Genomic DNA, 21,941 nt, shown 5'->3' with positions numbered 1-21,941 from the left:
TATCATCCTGATCATCGCGATTAGCCAAAGGTGGCAGAAAAGCGAATTAAAATAAACCAAATCAATCAATCAATTATGGAGATATTTTAGAATGAGCAATCTTGAATTTCAGTCTGCCCATTATTTGTCTTGGTCAGTTTATAAATACTGTCAATGGTTCTTACAACATCGTAAGTATCATTAATGTTTCGGATTTTGCTCAGGTAAGACTCCCAAGTTGTTGTTTCCAAGTTGTCTCTCTTAACGAGGAACGCTAGTGGCAACCCTGCCACGCGCCCCTGGTAGTTATGTGAGAGCAGTCGTTAGCTGTGTTGGGTTGCATACGTACAGGATAGATTTTAAGCGCTTATAGCGCAGAAACTAAGCGCTTTCGAGGTAAACTATATAGGGAAGATTACATTGACTTATAGTTTACATAGTCTATTGTAGACAATGAAAACAACAGGAAAGAAGGAATCCCGGTGGTCTTTGAAAGAGAAAGTATTTTCTTCTTCAAACATGTCGATAATCTGGGCCTATAACCAACTTAAGACCATCCGATGTAATCAAAGTTATCGAAAAAGGGGAATAGGGACTACCGGAAGGAAAACAAATGACAGCCATGGTAAAAACTGACATTATTTTTTACACTGACAGAAGGGAAGGCTAAATTATTTTCTTGTCTTATTACTTTCAATCAGATTTTTCGACGTGTGAAATGGTGGAAATAGAAGTAAAACAAATCTTGTCATTCTACGGACATTGCATTTTTTTGGGTATGTCGCGACAAGTTTATTTTGCAATTCAATTAATACGTAGTGAATTGGTTGAACGTAAATAAATACTTAAAACACTTATTTCTGGACAGTGGAATACTTCACGCTCTCTATGTCCACATGCTGTAACCAGAGCGTATAGCTGATACTATGTACGGTAGTTGCTGCTCCTAGAACGATGCGCGTGTCTTGTACCGAGAACGCCGAGCGCCATGTTGTCTACGTTGATTACGTAGATTACATACTTTACATAGTGTACATTGTCTACACGTAGTATGTAGACAATCGTTGTTTACGCGTAGATGCACATCACTGCCTATAACTGATGAAAATTTCGTTGCTTCGAAATTCAGCTGTATGATTTGCTACGATCATGTAAATTTCTTACAGTGTTGGTAAATTGCGTAGACGTTGGCAGTATTCTGCTGTAAACTGAAATATTTTTAATCCACGTTAAAGGTTTTCATAACCTTGTGGCTTCATTAGTGTTAGAATTTTAATATACGTCTCGCTAACTTCCAAGTTTTGCTTGCGTATGTTTAGAGAAATGCTTTTTTGTTCCTAACAATTGTATTTCACTCATTGGAGGTTACAAGCACAGCTTTACTTGTCCATTCAAAAAAGGCAGAAATCATTAATATGAAGAGTGTCTTAAGCCCAGATGCAATAAATGTGCCAGAAAGTTCTGTAAACCGTGCACTAATTGAAACAAACTTGACGAAAAATCCTCAAACATGATTGTCATACAGTTGGTATAACTTTTGTTTCTCTATTGTATTTTTCGATAAGAAATGTTCTGAATGCATATAAACATTTTCAACCAAGTTATTGTAATATAAGAAAATTGACCAAAAAGTTCCTGAAACAAGATATTCATGTAAATAGTTTTAAAACTAAGTAGCTGCAACAGTTACTTTAAGCCACTTAAATTTTTAACTTGAAAATTTGTAACTTGGAGAAAAGAGCTAATTTTTGGCAGCTGTTTCCAACTATTTGTATTCTCTGCATGCTAAGGTGAAAGGTTTTTTTTATGAAATCGGAAACGGTAAGTACGCTTGGCTTCGTTTCCTTCTAAATTTGGAACGTCCACGCTTGTTTGTAATTCGACATTTCCAATTGCAAGCAAAGACCAATATTCTTGTTGGATTTCTGCATTCACTGGGAATATGGTAGTTTAGCTAGACACAAGATATTGATTGATAAGAGAAGATGTGTGTGTCTGTGTATACGCACACACACACACACATACACACACACACACACACACACACACACACACACACATATATATATATATATATATATAGGTCATTCCATTCTCACGGGTGGGACGGTGATATTAAAGTAACTATCCTACTGATAGTTAAGCAACTTCAATGCAATATAAAACCTAATAATGTTGATTAAACATAACTACCCTTAAAATACTTTCCCACATTTATAGCAATAAGTGAACAATTTTGTGTCACGGGTGGACAGACGGAACACTGCCTCCTCACTTAATAAGACATTTATTTTAATTTCTGTGAATTTTTAAATGATGAAAAGGAAATTATTTAAGACAAATATTCTAGTGGAGTTGAAGGGTAAATGTAACAGTTAAAGGCCGCAATACAAAATACAAGTAAATATAAAAGTTCAAATAAAGGAACAATATGTTAAATACCTTCTTCCGTGTAACTTAATTACTGTAATTTTAATGCAAATTGATCATTTTAGATTGTTCACTCAAAAGATAGAATGAAGTTACAACATTGCAAATAATTTTAAAAGTTGAGGTTCAGGGGTACTTTTACATGGAATGCCCCATATATATATATATATATATATATATATATATATATATATATATATATATATATATATATATATAGTCCTTCTCCGTAGGGTTAAGGCGGGTTAAGGCGTTCACTCGTCTTGAGATCGTTCGATGCGGGAAGGCGTAGGTTCGAATCCGGCTCTGGTCGGAATTTATTCGGCCTACGTATAGGGCCGGTGGCAACCCACCATCGTGAGGAAATTGGGGAGCTCGGAATGAATGAGCGGTAACCCGGTCGAGAAGACCTACAACGGCTGGGGGTTCGACGGGCTGATCACCCGTCGTCACCCCAATACTGGTCTAAGATCTCCACGCTATAACAGGTGACGGAGGAACAGTGTGCAGTGTGGGAGGGAGACCAGCAGTCGGTAGGTAAGCCAAGGCTCTCAAGGGCTGTCGCGCTATGGGTTATTATATATATATATATATATATATATATATATATATATATATATATATATATATACAGGGTGTCGCAAAACTCTTTCAACAACGCTTGGGTGCTGGTAGATATCATAAAAACAAGTAACTTTTCCCTATAAAGTTTACCTCGAAAGCGCTTAGTTTCTGCGCTATAAGCGCTTAAAATCTATCCTGTACGTATGCAACCCAACACAGCTAACGACTGCTCTCACATAACTACCAGGGGCGCGTGGCAGTGCAGCAAGCACATCATGTTTACATTTGTTCGTTCGTGGATGTCCCCTATCTCACGTGTACCTTGCAATTGTTGATATTGCATGATACACGAAACACTCCGTGGTGATGTGGTTAGCACAGCTCGTTACGGCGCCAGGTGTCTCGCGTTTAAATCCTGGCCTAGACATTGGTGTCATTTGTTGTTTCATCATATCATCCTGATCATCGCGATTAGCCAAAGGTGGCAGAAAAGCGAATTAAAATAAACCAAATCAATCAATCAATTATGGAGATATTTTAGAATGAGCAATCTTGAATTTCAGTCTGCCCATTATTTGTCTTGGTCAGTTTATAAATACTGTCAATGGTTCTTACAACATCGTAAGTATCATTAATGTTTCGGATTTTGCTCAGGTAAGACTCCCAAGTTGTTGTTTCCAAGTTGTCTCTCTTAACGAGGAACGCTAGTGGCAACCCTGCCACGCGCCCCTGGTAGTTATGTGAGAGCAGTCGTTAGCTGTGTTGGGTTGCATACGTACAGGATAGATTTTAAGCGCTTATAGCGCAGAAACTAAGCGCTTTCGAGGTAAACTATATAGGGAAGATTACATTGACTTATAGTTTACATAGTCTATTGTAGACAATGAAAACAACAGGAAAGAAGGAATCCCGGTGGTCTTTGAAAGAGAAAGTATTTTCTTCTTCAAACATGTCGATAATCTGGGCCTATAACCAACTTAAGACCATCCGATGTAATCAAAGTTATCGAAAAAGGGGAATAGGGACTACCGGAAGGAAAACAAATGACAGCCATGGTAAAAACTGACATTATTTTTTACACTGACAGAAGGGAAGGCTAAATTATTTTCTTGTCTTATTACTTTCAATCAGATTTTTCGACGTGTGAAATGGTGGAAATAGAAGTAAAACAAATCTTGTCATTCTACGGACATTGCATTTTTTTGGGTATGTCGCGACAAGTTTATTTTGCAATTCAATTAATACGTAGTGAATTGGTTGAACGTAAATAAATACTTAAAACACTTATTTCTGGACAGTGGAATACTTCACGCTCTCTATGTCCACATGCTGTAACCAGAGCGTATAGCTGATACTATGTACGGTAGTTGCTGCTCCTAGAACGATGCGCGTGTCTTGTACCGAGAACGCCGAGCGCCATGTTGTCTACGTTGATTACGTAGATTACATACTTTACATAGTGTACATTGTCTACACGTAGTATGTAGACAATCGTTGTTTACGCGTAGATGCACATCACTGCCTATAACTGATGAAAATTTCGTTGCTTCGAAATTCAGCTGTATGATTTGCTACGATCATGTAAATTTCTTACAGTGTTGGTAAATTGCGTAGACGTTGGCAGTATTCTGCTGTAAACTGAAATATTTTTAATCCACGTTAAAGGTTTTCATAACCTTGTGGCTTCATTAGTGTTAGAATTTTAATATACGTCTCGCTAACTTCCAAGTTTTGCTTGCGTATGTTTAGAGAAATGCTTTTTTGTTCCTAACAATTGTATTTCACTCATTGGAGGTTACAAGCACAGCTTTACTTGTCCATTCAAAAAAGGCAGAAATCATTAATATGAAGAGTGTCTTAAGCCCAGATGCAATAAATGTGCCAGAAAGTTCTGTAAACCGTGCACTAATTGAAACAAACTTGACGAAAAATCCTCAAACATGATTGTCATACAGTTGGTATAACTTTTGTTTCTCTATTGTATTTTTCGATAAGAAATGTTCTGAATGCATATAAACATTTTCAACCAAGTTATTGTAATATAAGAAAATTGACCAAAAAGTTCCTGAAACAAGATATTCATGTAAATAGTTTTAAAACTAAGTAGCTGCAACAGTTACTTTAAGCCACTTAAATTTTTAACTTGAAAATTTGTAACTTGGAGAAAAGAGCTAATTTTTGGCAGCTGTTTCCAACTATTTGTATTCTCTGCATGCTAAGGTGAAAGGTTTTTTTTATGAAATCGGAAACGGTAAGTACGCTTGGCTTCGTTTCCTTCTAAATTTGGAACGTCCACGCTTGTTTGTAATTCGACATTTCCAATTGCAAGCAAAGACCAATATTCTTGTTGGATTTCTGCATTCACTGGGAATATGGTAGTTTAGCTAGACACAAGATATTGATTGATAAGAGAAGATGTGTGTGTCTGTGTATACGCACACACACACACACATACACACACACACACACACACACACACACACACACACATATATATATATATATATATATAGGTCATTCCATTCTCACGGGTGGGACGGTGATATTAAAGTAACTATCCTACTGATAGTTAAGCAACTTCAATGCAATATAAAACCTAATAATGTTGATTAAACATAACTACCCTTAAAATACTTTCCCACATTTATAGCAATAAGTGAACAATTTTGTGTCACGGGTGGACAGACGGAACACTGCCTCCTCACTTAATAAGACATTTATTTTAATTTCTGTGAATTTTTAAATGATGAAAAGGAAATTATTTAAGACAAATATTCTAGTGGAGTTGAAGGGTAAATGTAACAGTTAAAGGCCGCAATACAAAATACAAGTAAATATAAAAGTTCAAATAAAGGAACAATATGTTAAATACCTTCTTCCGTGTAACTTAATTACTGTAATTTTAATGCAAATTGATCATTTTAGATTGTTCACTCAAAAGATAGAATGAAGTTACAACATTGCAAATAATTTTAAAAGTTGAGGTTCAGGGGTACTTTTACATGGAATGCCCCATATATATATATATATATATATATATATATATATATATATATATATATATATATATATATATATATATATATATATATATATATATATATATATATAGTCCTTCTCCGTAGGGTTAAGGCGGGTTAAGGCGTTCACTCGTCTTGAGATCGTTCGATGCGGGAAGGCGTAGGTTCGAATCCGGCTCTGGTCGGAATTTATTCGGCCTACGTATAGGGCCGGTGGCAACCCACCATCGTGAGGAAATTGGGGAGCTCGGAATGAATGAGCGGTAACCCGGTCGAGAAGACCTACAACGGCTGGGGGTTCGACGGGCTGATCACCCGTCGTCACCCCAATACTGGTCTAAGATCTCCACGCTATAACAGGTGACGGAGGAACAGTGTGAAGTGTGGGAGGGAGACCAGCAGTCGGTAGGTAAGCCAAGGCTCTCAAGGGCTGTCGCGCTATGGGTTATTATATATATATATATATATATATATATATATATATATATATATATATATATATATATATATATATATATATATATATATATATATATATATACAGGGTGTCGCAAAACTCTTTCAACAACGCTTGGGTGCTGGTAGATATCATAAAAACAAGTAACTTTTCCCTTTAAAGTTTACCTCGAAAGCGCTTAGTTTCTGCGCTATAAGCGCTTAAAATCTATCCTGTACGTATGCAACCCAACACAGCTAACGACTGCTCTCACATAACTACCAGGGGCGCGTGGCAGTGCAGCAAGCACATCATGTTTACATTTGTTCGTTCGTGGATGTCCCCTATCTCACGTGTACCTTGCAATTGTTGATATTGCATGATACACGAAACACTCCGTGGTGATGTGGTTAGCACAGCTCGTTACGGCGCCAGGTGTCTCGCGTTTAAATCCTGGCCTAGACATTGGTGTCATTTGTTGTTTCATCATATCATCCTGATCATCGCGATTAGCCAAAGGTGGCAGAAAAGCGAATTAAAATAAACCAAATCAATCAATCAATTATGGAGATATCGTACCATACCCCGTTCGGTTAAGAAATATTGACCCTGGCAGACCTTGTCAGCTCCTGCTCAGAATGTGTAGAATAAGCATTCTACAGGAAATGGTAAGAACACTGGCCTTTGGCAAGAGGTGACGAGAGGCCAAGCGAGTGTTTAAATACGTGCGCATGAGAGCGACACGGGGTCTTTTAATCTGGAATCATCGGAGGAGCAGGAGCTACTGGTCTTATTTCTAAACCGAACAGGGTAAGATAGTCTACACCCATTCTGCCATTTGCATTGCTCACTTCAGTCTAGAAACGAATCATGAGTCTATGTCAATGAATAGTTAGATATTTGTACCTGCCCGTTCAGGGCTGTCTCTACCATCAACTAGTACTAATAGTTACATCCCTATTTAAGATCCCCGCGTGCAGAGGGAACGCTACGTGGTGAGATGCTTGGGCTTTTCATCCATTTTACGGAATTGTGATGAAAATTAGAGCTACGTAGTGGAGTTGCGGAATTTTTTCATTTATTTCACTCTCAAATAAATGAAAATTGAAATTTGTTAAATAGTGACATGTCAGAATTGTTTTTTTTTCTCCGCGAATCTTTATTTTTGGGGAAAGCTGCGTAGCACGCAGTTTTAATGTTAATGATGGTTAATGTCGATAATCAGCTTTAATTCAGTCCTTACCCACCACACCCACCCAATAGGCTAATCACCCGCTGCATTAAAGCACATTACAATGCGGAGGAAACGAAAATAGAATGTTTCCTTTGGTAGCCACGGGCAATGAGGCAACAGCTCTGCGCTCTTGCTTCGTCACGGTTTTTCCGCGTCGATGCGATGTGGCATAAGGTACGTCCGTCATTCCGCGCGCCGGAATGTTCGATGTCGGACATTCGAGTGTCATATTCCGCCCAGAATTTGGCCAGCCCGGGCATGTGTACCGACGAGCCCTTGTCATTCCGCTCCTAGTAACGCCGTGGTTCTCTCGAACCCGGTACCTTCGGTCAGGCCCTGATGGCTATGACAAAACTACCACCTGGGAAATTTTCATCAATTCTCAGGATTTTATCTAAATTTTGAAAGTGGCACTTGATTTTGATGTCCCTTGTTTTTGAAGTAGTCTCTTGAACAATTTGGTATTTTTTTTTAACGTAAATTTGGTGCGTGACTTATGATATTTCGGCTATAAACGATACGACTCAATCACACCATGGTGTGTGTACTTAGTGGGTCACAGCAGAGAGTATTGCTGAAGTTAATTGTGTTTTTAATTAATTAAAGTCCTTTAAAGTTTCAATTTCAAATATATTTTTAAAACAGACCGTAACTTGTTAATGATCCGAAAAGTAACGCCGTTTGTGTTTATGTGTTTTAAGTTAAACTGTTAAAGATTATCGCAAGGAGAATATTTAATTTTATCACGTATAGTTTTGAAATGCACAAGGATCAGTGGTTGACTCACCCGTAATTTAAAATGACTGAAATCTCCTCGCCCCGAAGATGGGAGCCTTGGTACTAATAATTGTAGTGCAAATTGATAAGGAGATAGTCGAGAGAATACATGAGTCAGTCGCAGAGCATTTTTATTTTTACCTTGTTTAAGGAATATTTTTTTTACTAAAGTAAAATTAATATGTGAAAAAACGAAACGCTAATTATATTTCTAGGAATAGAGGAGCAATTATATGTCCGCTACTATACGCTGGCGTAAGTAGTAAGAGTGACGCTACCATTCGGTTAGAGTATAACCCGCTCGTTGATTAAATGTTCTAGCTAAGGAAAAATAATAGGCGTTTTTGGTTGTACGCGCAGAAATACCGGTAGTGAAATATAAAAGAGTGCGCAAGTGTTTATATATATGTTTTAAGGAATAGAGGAGCAATGATGTCCGCTACTAAAGGTAGTAAGTGTGACGCTCCCTTCCATTAGTTTTAAGGTTATGTCTTCCCCTACGAATTAATTGTGTACACAGAGGTACCCGTAGCAAGAGGAATGACACTGTCATTGTAGCGCAATGACATAAGAATGACTTAGTCTGCATGACTTTTAGTTTGTTAAAACACCATAGTTAGGCGTAAGCCAACTTGTAATGAAAAGTAGAACGAGACGTAAGCGGTATTCAAGGCGTGGAGTATTTCACATATTAACGAGATTTTTTTGTTATTATCCATATATTTATTGTCTCCTTCAGCTATTTATTAAAGGATAGCTTAATATTCCTCCTTTTGCGTTTTCTAGCTTTGAATTTTAAATACCTTAAATTTCATGTGTATTTATATTATGATATTTATATTTCAAGTTACGGCATTCCTTAATGTTTAAATAAACACTCTTCAGCATTATTCAACAGATTTCGTGTGGTTATTTAACCGCATCGCAACTCACTAAATCACTAAATAGCGATAAAAGTTAAAAAGGTTGTTTAAATTAAGGCAAATCTGGTTGTCATTTTTTTCATTAAATAACGATGAAGTATTGCGAATAGTGTAATCAATCAAGCCCTCCCCTTAGGTATAATCACGTTTACATTCCGTCAGCTTACGATAGGTTTAAACACGCAAGTTTAATCTCTGCACCGAAAGCACGATTCATTCGTTGTTTTCCTTTTCGTTCGTTCCTTCGAACTCAGGATATGTGCAGTCGCAAGACTTCCATGTAAGTCGCCAGATTTCCGTGCGGAAATTTCCAGTTTCGCGTTAGCGGAAGAAACATATGCTATTTCAGTCTCCAAGAGAGAGAATTTGATGACACCTTTCTTTTCGTCTAGTGTCGGGATGGATGCGGAATTTGTTGTAGATGAACTTTACACTCAGGTGGCTTCGTAGCCTCCAACCGAGGTGTTAATAAGAGCCTCTTCAAGGGCGCTTATTTATGCGATTTTTTTCTCGTTCCTTCAGAATTTTCAAAAGTTTCCCGAATGAAATTTAATTACTTCTTACAGATTAATTTCATGTTAATCTTCGTAACGTAGGTAATAGCGAGTAATTGTGCTTATATCTTAATTTCCCACACGTCATAGACTTTAGTTGAAGTAATATCATACGAAAGGAACGTGATAGCCACCAAATGTTTTCTAAATCAATAACCCAGTTTAGTTTCAGTTTTGAATTTACTATTATCCTATTACTAATTTGGAACTTCATTTTAACTGTTTATTTATGCTATACGTCAGGCGTATGCAAGCGCAAACCAACCTTGACTAGTGAGCGTTTAACAGTGCGTCACTATGTCGCCTTGATTTATTCATCCATTTTTATGTATTTTTGTAATTAATGATCTTAACGTCATTGGAGCCATGTCATTTACTCTTTTATTATATCTTAGTGATCCCGAATTTACTTGTGGCTAGGTCCGTTTTAACAGCTGTGACGTTACCAAATTTTGGGTTAATTATTTTTTTTCGTCAGTTCCTCATTTTTTACAATGTTTTGACACTTCTGACATGATATTAATGGATTTCGTCGGGTTAATTTTCTGATACCAGGGGATATATTTGATACCATCTACATATTACTTTTATATATTTATCAATATTTAATCCTAGATATTTTCGTTTATTTTATTGTATATTGATCATGTCCCAACAAAGGACATTTTGTGCCATGTCATAACTTTAGTTTTATATTGCACATTATTTTATATTTTGGGAGAAGCCAGGGGCTATATATATATAATTTAGTCAATATATACATATATTACTTTGATGAAGTCAGATTTTCATTTTTAATGGTGTTCCAGTGTTAAGGCGTCAAATGACATTTTCCGCCTTTTATTTTCTTTAGCCTTCATTCAAACTTTGTTTTATAATTTATATCACTTATTGGGCAGTTTATTTTATTTTAGTTTACTTATTTTTACTCATGATTTTCACTTGCCTATAGAAGACGATTACTTTACACATTTTTTATATATTTTCAATATTGAATGACTGAGAGCAATGTAGTTTTCCAATGTCTTACCTGTTTCCTACCCTGTTCGGGAATTCCACGAGTTCAAGGAATTTCGAAAGTCGCCCAGCGATTTTTTTGAGGCCGGAAGAAGAACGCATTCCTGAAGGCTTTGGAGCTCACCAGCCTCCTTTGGGTTTCAGCGGTGTATGTCACGTAGCAGCACCGAAAACCCTATTCCAAGTGACATCCCAGGATCAGAAGAGCGTCAGAAACATAAGAAGAAATGTCAACTTACAGAGCAAACCCCCCCCCCCCCCACGACTCTAACCCCCCTTAAGAAGAAACACGAACATCTTTCATGTATATCGTCCCCTTTTGCTCTGTAAGGCCAGGCAGTGTATTTCACCACATATTGGAACTTTCCGGGTACAGTCAACGACCCAAATGTGTTGAGACCCAGCCCTGTGGATCAGCAACCTGCCAGGCCACCTGTGACGTTTCATCCTACCAGTGGCCATAATTACTGTATGCAATGGCGTCTGCTGTGAACTTTCGGGGGCCTATCTTAACATCCTCCCCAGTGTTCGCCATTGGACAAGGCATATTTTTGGGGCTTGGAACCGCTACTTGGAGTGGCTTCCCATGGACTACCCTGTGTTCGCCCGCCCCACGGCCCACGTCCTTTCATCTGACCTTTGCTGACCAGTATTCCGGAACTTTCCACACCGGGATTCGAATCCGGTCCCCCAGTGAAAATGATCGGTCAAGGACCGTGTATGTCACAGAAAAGTGCTTCGTACCCCAGGACTCCGGGGTTGGAATGTATTTGGATTGCCCTGCCGTCTCATTTCTCAGGTCATAGTGTGCACACATAGTGTGCTAAGAACGTCAGTGGCAAGTGCAAACATAACCTTCATCTATTTTTTTCATCTTTGTGTGGTTGTGCGCAGTCCAGTGGAGTTTGGTGTTTACCACGGTCTTTTGCTCTCGCCTCGAACTGTCATCCTGATGAGGCGGAAGATTGCGAGCATGCGGCATTAAAGTTTCTCACGGATTACGTTCTGTGCTTATTTAGCATTTGTTCAGAAGCAAGCCGCATGTATCGCGTTACGATGCAGTGTGTTGAACTTTCCGCTGACTCCACGGACCTGCGAACAACACTTTATATCGCATGTTGACCAACCGTCAGCATTGTTGATTACGAAAGACTCTTCCAGCGTGTGGCTAATGAAAACAAAAGACTTTCTTTCAGCTTTCAAGCTTGAGCTTAATTCTGTTCCATTTAATTTTCGGTGAAGGGTCTCCGACATTTTTTTATTATTTTATTTTATGTAACCTTTTTTTTTTTTCATGTAATAAACAACAACCTTTTAAATTTTGGTGAATGGCAGAAGGTTCAATTTAAACTTTTCATGACTACAATTTCAATTTTAGAAATTGTCTTGCAAGAGGGGGTGTCGTACCATACCCCGTTCGGTTAAGAAATATTGACCCTGGCAGACCTTGTCAGCTCCTGCTCAGAATGTGTAGAATAAGCATTCTACAGGAAATGGTAAGAACACTGGCCTTTGGCAAGAGGTGACGAGAGGCCAAGCGAGTGTTTAAATACGTGCGCATGAGAGCGACACGGGGTCTTTTAATCTGGAATCATCGGAGGAGCAGGAGCTACTGGTCTTATTTCTAAACCGAACAGGGTAAGATAGTCTACACCCATTCTGCCATTTGCATTGCTCACTTCAGTCTAGAAACGAATCATGAGTCTATGTCAATGAATAGTTAGATATTTGTACCTGCCCGTTCAGGGCTGTCTCTACCATCAACTAGTACTAATAGTTACATCCCTATTTAAGATCCCCGCGTTCAGAGGAACGCTACGATATTTTAGAATGAGCAATCTTGAATTTCAGTCTGCCCATTATTTGTCTTGGTCAGTTTATAAATACTGTCAATGGTTCTTACAACATCGTAAGTATCATTAATGTTTCGGATTTTGCTCAGGTAAGACTCCCAAGTTGTTGTTTCCAAGTTGTCTCTCTTAACGAGGAACGCTAGTGGCAACCCTGCCACGCGCCCCTGGTAGTTATGTGAGAGCAGTCGTTAGCTGTGTTGGGTTGCATACGTACAGGATAGATTTTAAGCGCTTATAGCGCAGAAACTAAGCGCTTTCGAGGTAAACTATATAGGGAAAAGTTACTTGTTTTTATGATATCTACCAGCACCCAAGCGTTGTTGAAAGAGTTTTGCGACACCCTGTATATATATACACAGGTATATATATATATACGATCATTCATTTCATTTCTCTGTCTCTCTCTCTCTCTGTCTCTCTCTCTCTCTCTCTCTCTCTCTCTCTCTCTCTCTCTCTCTCTCTCTCTCTCTCTCTCTCTCTCTCTCTCTCTCTATATATATATATATATATATATATATATATATATGTGTGTGTGTGTGTGTGTGTGTGTGTGTGTGTGTGTGTGTATGTGTGTGTGTGTGTAAATGAAATGAATGATCGTACAAGTAAAGATGCCTCCTTGGTCAATCATTTAAAAAATAGTGTTGTATAAATATATGGAGACATATAATTTACCATGTTAAATCTTTGAATATTTATTTTATTACAATCAATGATCATTGATTGTGCGTAATTTATTTGCAAGAGTATTTCTTGCAGATAGTGACTGTAAAATAAACTTTTTAAGTACAGTAACTGTAATTGAGTTACTTTCAAAATTAATAACTGTAATTGTACCTTAGTTATTTCTTGAAGCAAGTAACACAGTTACTCTTAAAGAGAAACTTATCGAACACCGCTTAAGACAAATCAGAATTTTAAAAGAAATTATATTTTGAATTTTTGTCCCAATTAAAACCAGAGAAATTACCGCAAATACAGCATTTTATGTAAAAAATATGTACCCTAAACACGAAATTTGTAATTTACGTCACAATATATGAGCACGTGTAACCTGAAATTTATTTACATCCTACCCAGCAGTGCAATTCATCGATGTCAGTCATTTTTGCTTGGCTTCATTAAAGAAGAGAAAAATATGTAATTACATAAAAATAGAGGCCATAGTCAATCGGAAAAATGATTAAAATTTGGAACATATTTCCAAGTTGTTATTACCAGTAAACACTAACTAGTGAACTTCTACACTATTTCAGATGTGCAGAATGCCTGATATTGGACCAGTTTTTGAAATGCCTTCAAAATGATAGGGATCTTAGGATCACGGTCATAGTTGGCTGTTCCCTCACTTATACGGGTCTTAAAGTGTCCCTCTTGACCACTTGGTGGAAGTTACACACTGCTCGATTACGCATTAAGATCTACTCAGCATGCTGGCAAATGCTGTACAGAAAGGTACGTATGAGTCACACATATTCATTTCACACACTTTCAAAGGAATGTGGCAGGGGAGCTCAAAAGTAAAATGATATGTTGTGAAGTGGGTTGTGGTGTCGGAAACTCCCCCCTCCCAAAACGAATCACTAATTGGCTTTAGACGAAAGCATTTCCTTTAACATTTTTGCTACCATAAATGCTATGTAAATGCTTCCAGAAATCTTATAGCAGATATAGTACGACCACAAGGAAAAAAACCTTGGGACGAAAAGTCCCCGCGCAGCTTTCTCTTCTTCCCTCCACCTCGGGCCATAAGGAAGCATGGTCCACTCTCCCCCTTCCCTACTCTCGGGGGTGCGGTGCACAGGAGTCGCGGGTCTGTGCAGGTTGTTTTGTTCGTGGTTCCACTATAGCACCTTACACGAAAGCGTTACTTTTAGGTTAGCTTTTCCGATTACTTCTTCTTCTTCCTCCTCTTCTCATCCTCGGGGTTGCCTCTATCTACTCCTTCCATCTCTCCCGTTCCTTTGCCATCCTCTTCAATTCTCTTATTCCTTTCTTTTGTCCTATTTGTTCTATTCCTTTTTTGAATGTCTTTCGGGGTCTACCTCGTGTTCTCCTTCCCTCTGTTCTAGCTTCCATTAATTGTTTTGCTTTTCTATCTTCGTCCATTCTTACCACATGTCCGAACCATTTTAATTGTCTTTGTGTCAGTTTTTCTTCTATTGGCTTCTGATTTAATTCTTCTCTGATTCTTTCATTATGTACCCTATCTCTTCTCGTCTTACCAACTATTCTACGGAAGCATTTAATCTCAACTGTCGTTATTTGTCTTACTTCTTTTCCTCCTACTGGCCAGCTTACACTGCCGTATAGTAGAATTGGTTCCACTACTGACTTATACACTTGTAGTTTAGTTTTGGTGTTTATTTCCCTCTTTCCAAAAATGGTCTGGCTAAGTTGGTATTATTAGATTTCTTTACTCTAGTCATCACTTCTTCTTCTATTCTTCCTGTCTGGTTTATGATTGTTCCCAGGTACTAGTATCTTTCTGTCTGCTCCAGTTCTATTCCATAGCATATTATATGTATTCTTTCTATTACCTCTGTTTTTCCTATTTGCATCACTTTGCTCTTATTTGCGTTTACTGTCATCCTTTTAGCCTTTTGCACTTCTGCCCATTCTGTAACCGCCTCTTGTAGCTTGTTCTCTATATCTGCTATTAGTATTATGTCATCTGCATGTACTAATGCTTGGCAATGTATCGGTCTCATATTCCAATTACCCACTTTTCATCTTGCTGTTCTTCTTTTGCATATCTTTAGAACATCATCCATAAATACTATAAAGAGTAGCGGGCTCAACTATCTCCCTGTTTCACTCCTTTCTCCAACTTAAATGTGCCTGACATATTTCCATCCAATGTTACTATCCCTTCTACTCTTCTATATGTACATTTTATTACTCGAATGAGTTTTCCTGGAATTTCTCATATCTCTAATACTGTCCATATTTCTTCTCTGTGTACAGAGTCAAAAGCAGCCTTTAGATCGAAAAATGTTACGTTCATCTTTTTTTCCTTTTTCAAAGTATTTACGAGCACATTTGTCTCCCAGAACGAAAAGCAGCCCTCTTCCATATCCTTTTCTATCTCTTTTCTTAGCCTTACTTCCAATATTATTGAGTACACCTTAAGTGCCACTGTGGACATATTGCACGATAGTTCTCACAGTTGGTGGAGTCTACTTTCTTATACAGTGGTATAATAATGTTCTTTTCCCATTCTACTGGTAATTTTTCTTCTCTCCAGATCTTCTGATACAGTTTAGTCATTGCTTCCAAGAGTGTATTTCCTCCATATTTTACATATTCTGGAGCTATTTCATCTATTCCCGCTACCTTTTCGTTTCTTACTCTTTTCACTGCTTCATATACTTCTCCTATTTCAATTTCCTTTACTAACTCTATCTCATTCTCATCCTCTTCCTTATCCTGCTCTTGTATTCTTCTACTCTTTCCTGTTTCTTGTCTATTATTTTTTTCCAATTCTCCCGTCTTCTGTTCTTATGCCTTCTTCCTTTTCAAATTTACTTTCGAAGTATTCTTTCCATGTTTTCAACACATTTTCAATTCGCGTTTCCAGAATATTTGCTTTGATTCTTACACTTCTTAGTCATCTTCCACCTTTTCCTCTTATTCCCTTTATTATGCACCAAAATCCTTTCTTATTCTCTTTGTATTGTGATTCAACTTCTCCAAATTCTTCCCATGTTTCCCTCCTTGCTTCTCTCACTATTCTTTTAGCTGTGTTTATTTTTTCTAAATAATCCAATTGGTCTTCATCTCTTCTTGTACGAATCTCGTATAATATAATATATCTCGTATTGATATATTTTTTCACGCTTTTTTCTTCTCCTGTACTGCCTTTTTCACCTCTTCATTCCACCATGTGGTTCTTTTCCTTCCTGTATTTACTCTTTTCTTCCCACATACCTCTTCCGCTGACTTGAGTATTATATCTTTGATCTTTTGTCACATTTCCTCTATATCTTCATCTTCAAAGGTTTACTCCTACTTTATTCTGATATTTTTGTTTTTCTTCTTTTTCTTCAACTCTTCTGTTTTTATTTTGTAATAGATCTTTTTATTTTCCTTCTTCATCCCTGTGTAAAACCGTGTTTCTGCTACCAGCAGCCTGTGGTTGGTTCCAAGTTCTGCTCCTCTTATTACTTTTGTGTCTCGGATATGTTATCTTATTTGTTGTGGGTATATTATACTATAATAATATAATCTATGATGCTTTTGGTATATCTTCCTTTGCCTTCAATCATTACTTGATGTACGTATTGTTTTATGCTTGTAGAAGGAGTTTCCTATCAGCATTGCGTTCTCTATGCAAAAATCTACGATTCTCTGTCCATTTCCGTTTTTAATAATTTCCACTCCATACTTTCCTAGTGTTCCGAATCCACTCAAGTGATCATTTCGCACTCTTCCATTTAAGTCACCCATAATTATAACTTTTCTTCCTCCTCTTTCTGCTTTTTCCACTTTTGATTGTAATTCTGTGTAGAATTCTTCCTTCTCTCTCACATTAGCATCTTCGGTTGGTGCATATACTTGAATAAGTGTAATCTTTTCTTCTAAGTCTATGTCTAGAGTTATTATTCTTGAATTTACTGGATCCCAGCTCATTACTCTCCTATCTATTTCTTCTTTCACTATAATTCCCACTACCTCTCTTCCTCTGTTTCCAACTGGTACTCCTGAATATCTCAATACATTTCCTCCTTCAAGCATTTTTTCCCCATTTCCTTTCTTCTTTACTTCGCATATTCCAAGTATTTTTATTTTGTATCTTACCATTTCCTTGATTACTTCTACTTCTTTACCACTTAATGTTTTGATACTCCAGGTTTCAATTCTCGTTTCCTTATTCTTACGTTAACGTCTTTGTGAGATCTTTCCGGGGTTTCCGAGGCATTCATTTCTTCTCTGAATCATCATCTACCCCTATGCGGATGATTAGCCTAGCGATAGTTTTGCGATTACAATGTATAATATATCAGCATGAAAGGTACGTCGGTTTACACCATCTATGCTGAGTGCACGGTGTTTACAATTGAAGCAACTAAAATATTCTTCCATACGCGTACAGTAAACGTTGTAAAGGATGTATTTAAGCAGCGCTATTGTTTTGTACCTAATACCGTTTTATATGAAACGTTATTTCCTCTCGGTTGAATAGTTATCGACTTTTAAAAATGTGAAGTGAAGCATTGTTTACATCTCACCTGGCCGCCATTACATCTTCACTCGTGACCTAGAGGTCGCTTCTGATTGGTTATACTACGAAATGCTAAGGATCGATCCTATCCTTGAGAAATGCCATGAAATATGCCATGGCATCTGAAATGCCACAAGAATTTTCACTTTACACGATAGTATTTTAGTCATGGCGTAAATGTTAAGAAAGATGCTAAGGGAAATGCTTTCGTCGAAAGCGGCCCTTACTCCTCGGCGCTACAGCCCGGGATGGGCCTTGGCTTTAACAAGAAATATATTCGCCAAAGGTCCCGATTCATAGACACTCCTCTCCAATTTATCAATCCAGCTGTACGGGCATCTCTTCCTACATTGTCCTCCCATCTAGTCTTCGGTCTTCCCACTCTTCTCTTTCCTCGTGGGTTACCATCAAGTATATTCCTTGGAATCTCATCTTCTGCCACCCTCCTAACATGCTCTGCCCATTTTAGCCTTAATATTTTTATACAGGGTGTACATGAAGTTCGGTAACACTTTCAAAAAATTATTGTAAAAAAATTATTAGCATTACTAAGTGACACAGCACATTTGTTGAACAAGTAAAGTCGTAAGTATTTTTTTGCGTGTGTGTGTTGCAGTTGTTCCCTGTAGTTCCATTTTTGCCGCTAGATAGTGCTTTCTGGAGCTTAATTTTTTGTGTGCTACATTTTGATAAAACAAAGAGTGCTACAGATGTCCAACGGAAGTTTAGGAGCAAATACAAGAAAGAAGCACCAAGCAGGAAGGCAATATAATGTTCCTTCATCACTGACAATCCACGAATTCATCTTCTCTCTGCTGCAATTTACAGCCAAACTCTTACTGCCTTTCTTTTTTTGGGATGTAGCTTTTGCACTAACTGCAGTCGGTACGGTTTCATACACAGTTTTTTTACGTAAAATACAGCACACAGCCATTGGTGACATATCCAGCTCACATGAAGCTCTACGTGTAGATTTCGTAGGGCTCCTTGTGAACGCTTCCCTCTCTCGTTCAATGTCACCTTCACTCACGCCTGGGCGATCACTTCTTTGCTTCGCACACAAGCACCCGGATGGAACAAATGTACGATCCCAAGCGTAGATTGCTTTAATTTCCTACGCCAGGGGTCCCGGGTTCGAATCCCAGCCTGGGCATGGGTGTTTTTGAGTGTTCGTTCATCAATTTCATTATATCATCACTCATCCCCATTCTTCGCGATTAGCCAAAAGTGGCAGAAAAGCGAAGTCAAATAAACCAAATCGATCAATGAATATTATAATTTCCTAATTAACTGAATTTTAAAAAAGTATTGAGAGCATTATATTTACAACAAACAAGACATGTTCGTTTAATCCTATTCCAGATAGTAAAAGAATAAAACGAAGTTTAGCTCAAGTACAGTCACCAGCAAAAAAAGTGGGGCACCTAGATTCTGAAACGCTCGCTAGCCCGCATGGCCATCAGAGGCGCAACCACGACTTTTTGTTTGTGGGGGCAAGAACCAGGATAAACGTACTAATAGTAATAATAACAAAACCTTAATAATGGCATTTATATATATATATATATATTTAGGAAATGGATTTTTATTTGCATAAAATTTGAAATCGAAGGGTGCAATTGCTTCTTTCCTCATCCTGCGGTGCCCTTCGCCGTCAATGTTTGCCCCCCCCCTTCACTTCCCCTATTTGCCCCTAATACGGTGCAAGTAATACCACGGGACGCCAAGGCATTCTCTCTCACACATCTTCTTTTCATTTAGATCATTCAGCGCCCATGGCCAACTCCCGTCGCCCTCTAGCTACAGCTCTGAACTTGACGAAAATGAGAAAAGCAGGTAATGCGAGCGAAGCGATCTAGAACACTTTACGAAATGTAGCCTATTTCTATTTGCATAAAATTTTAAGTCGAAAGGGGTAATTCCTCCGTGACCCCCTACAGGTGCTCTTGGCCGTCAATGTTTGCCCCCCCCCCCCTAGAATCGACTTCCGTCAAAGGTTGGAGGGGGGCAATGCCCCCTTGCACCCCCTGTGGTTGTGCCGCTGATGACCATGCCCAACTCTACTGTGACGTGAGAGCTTATCTACAAAGCGTTCTTTTTATACTCAGGGAAGAAACATAACATGGCTGTGTGTTTGAAACGTCACATAATTCTAACTTTGATCGCTTCAAATTCGAAAGCCGTAAAACATACTTACACCTGGATTTTTACGTTTTTACGTACTTGTAATAATTGTAATTGCCAATTTGTGTCGTAAGCCCCTAGAAATTAATTGAGCGAGGAGAGTGAAATTAATAACAAAACAGAATAACTAATCTATACATTTCAGTACTCTAACAGTTTGAAATGTGACAAAAATAATTATTAAAGAAAACAGTTGTGCTATTTATTGACACATTTGGTGAAGCGGGTAGTAAAATAATAATAATAATAATAATAATAATAATAAATTTGAATTGTTTTAATTAGTTTATAAGGGGTGTAAGGGGTGACCTTTCCACATAGTACACCCAATCGTCAACCTCACTTACGTAGACCCTGAACTGCATTTTGCAGAGAAACGAGGCTCTGGTGACTGGACCTACTGTTAGTATAATCTTCGTAGTACTGTGTGTGTGTTGTCCTGTGTTTTGTCCTTGTTTGTGCTGCGTGCCCCCTTTACAGCCTCAGCTTTTAACCCAGGTAAGGATATTTCAGTCTCCGACATTACTGTTGTGTTATTTGTTATACTTCAGATAAGGTAAGGAATTGGACCCCGTATCATGTGACGGATGCAAATACCAAAACATTAATAATGGCATTTATTTGGCTGACGCACCCAAATTTTAAATTCCACTAATCAATCATTAGTTTATAATAGTTATTGTTGTATAATGATAGCCATAAGCATGATAAAAATAAGAATAATTCTTATTACTATAAAACCCTATTCATGATCTATAAATTATTTTGGCTGACGCACCCAAAATTTTAAATTTAACCAATCAATCATTAGTAGGGCCCGGGACTTTATGTTATAACATATTTTTCATTTGGCTTTGGATCTAATATTGGGGTGAGATCTTTACATATCTCATGAAAATCAGCCGAAATAGACAAACTTGACAAAGCATATTTTGACATATTTCACCAATTTCGCGTTTTTACAACATATTTCTTCAATTTTGTTGTAATAAGACATAGGCTATTTCTGTATAATTTCGTAATTCTCTCGAACATAATCGGTTATTTCATAATTTTTTCTTCGTGGCTTTAGCACAACGGATAGTTCATATTGTCGATGGCAGGATATGGAAAGGCAAGAAGGAAGGTGCCGTCTTTTCTTAGTACAGAACAATAATACCCCACTTTCTTTTATCCCGCCGACAATTGATAGCCATGCAAACATTATTGAGAAAAAATATTCTCTTTCATTGTTGCACGGGAAGTAAAGAAGTTTCGTTCTCATTTCTTTGCCTTTTTCGCTTTTCACAAATATCAGTCAAAAGTGAAAATAACATTCGGTATATTACAGCCCCTACTCTACTCTATCGGGTATGGGAGAAATTCGAGAGTACCGTTGTGCATATTTTTGGCTTTACTGGGAATATTTCTGCATTTTTCTGACATATTTGTAATTTTTCATGACACATTTTCCAATTTATATGACATAATTACATACATATTTTAAAGTTTTATAGGACATAACGTCCCAGGCCCTAATCATTAGTTTGTAATAGTTATTGTTGTATAATGATAGCCATAAGCATGATAAAAATAAGAATAATTTTTATTACTATAGAACCCTATTTATGATGTATAAATTAATCTAGGACAATTGCGATGAAGTCAAAATCACGGACAATTGCGATGATATTGACGTTCAAGGTCATTTTGCAAATTAATGGTAGGACACTTGCGACGATTTGGACCTAACCTAACCAAAGGCGC

At 37.7% G+C, this 21,941-nt stretch overlaps 1 protein-coding gene across 1 annotated transcript in view; it reads left to right on the top strand.

The window, feature by feature from the left end:
• Positions 1 to 21,941, top strand: part of LOC145994168 (ATP-binding cassette subfamily C member 4-like) — a 108,906-nt gene that overhangs the window by 15,459 nt on the left and 71,506 nt on the right. The window contains exon 5 of the mRNA XM_083130262.1: positions 14,044 to 14,242. Within this exon, the coding sequence (XP_082986388.1) occupies positions 14,044 to 14,242 (199 nt within the window). The remainder of the gene's footprint in view (positions 1 to 14,043; positions 14,243 to 21,941) is intronic.

The sequence above is a fragment of the Lepisma saccharinum genome, chromosome 10 (assembly GCF_977018435.1).
Source record: "Lepisma saccharinum chromosome 10, izLepSacc3.1, whole genome shotgun sequence".
Taxonomy (NCBI): Eukaryota; Metazoa; Arthropoda; class Insecta; order Zygentoma; family Lepismatidae; genus Lepisma; species Lepisma saccharinum.
This window is presented reverse-complemented; position numbering and strand designations above follow the sequence as displayed.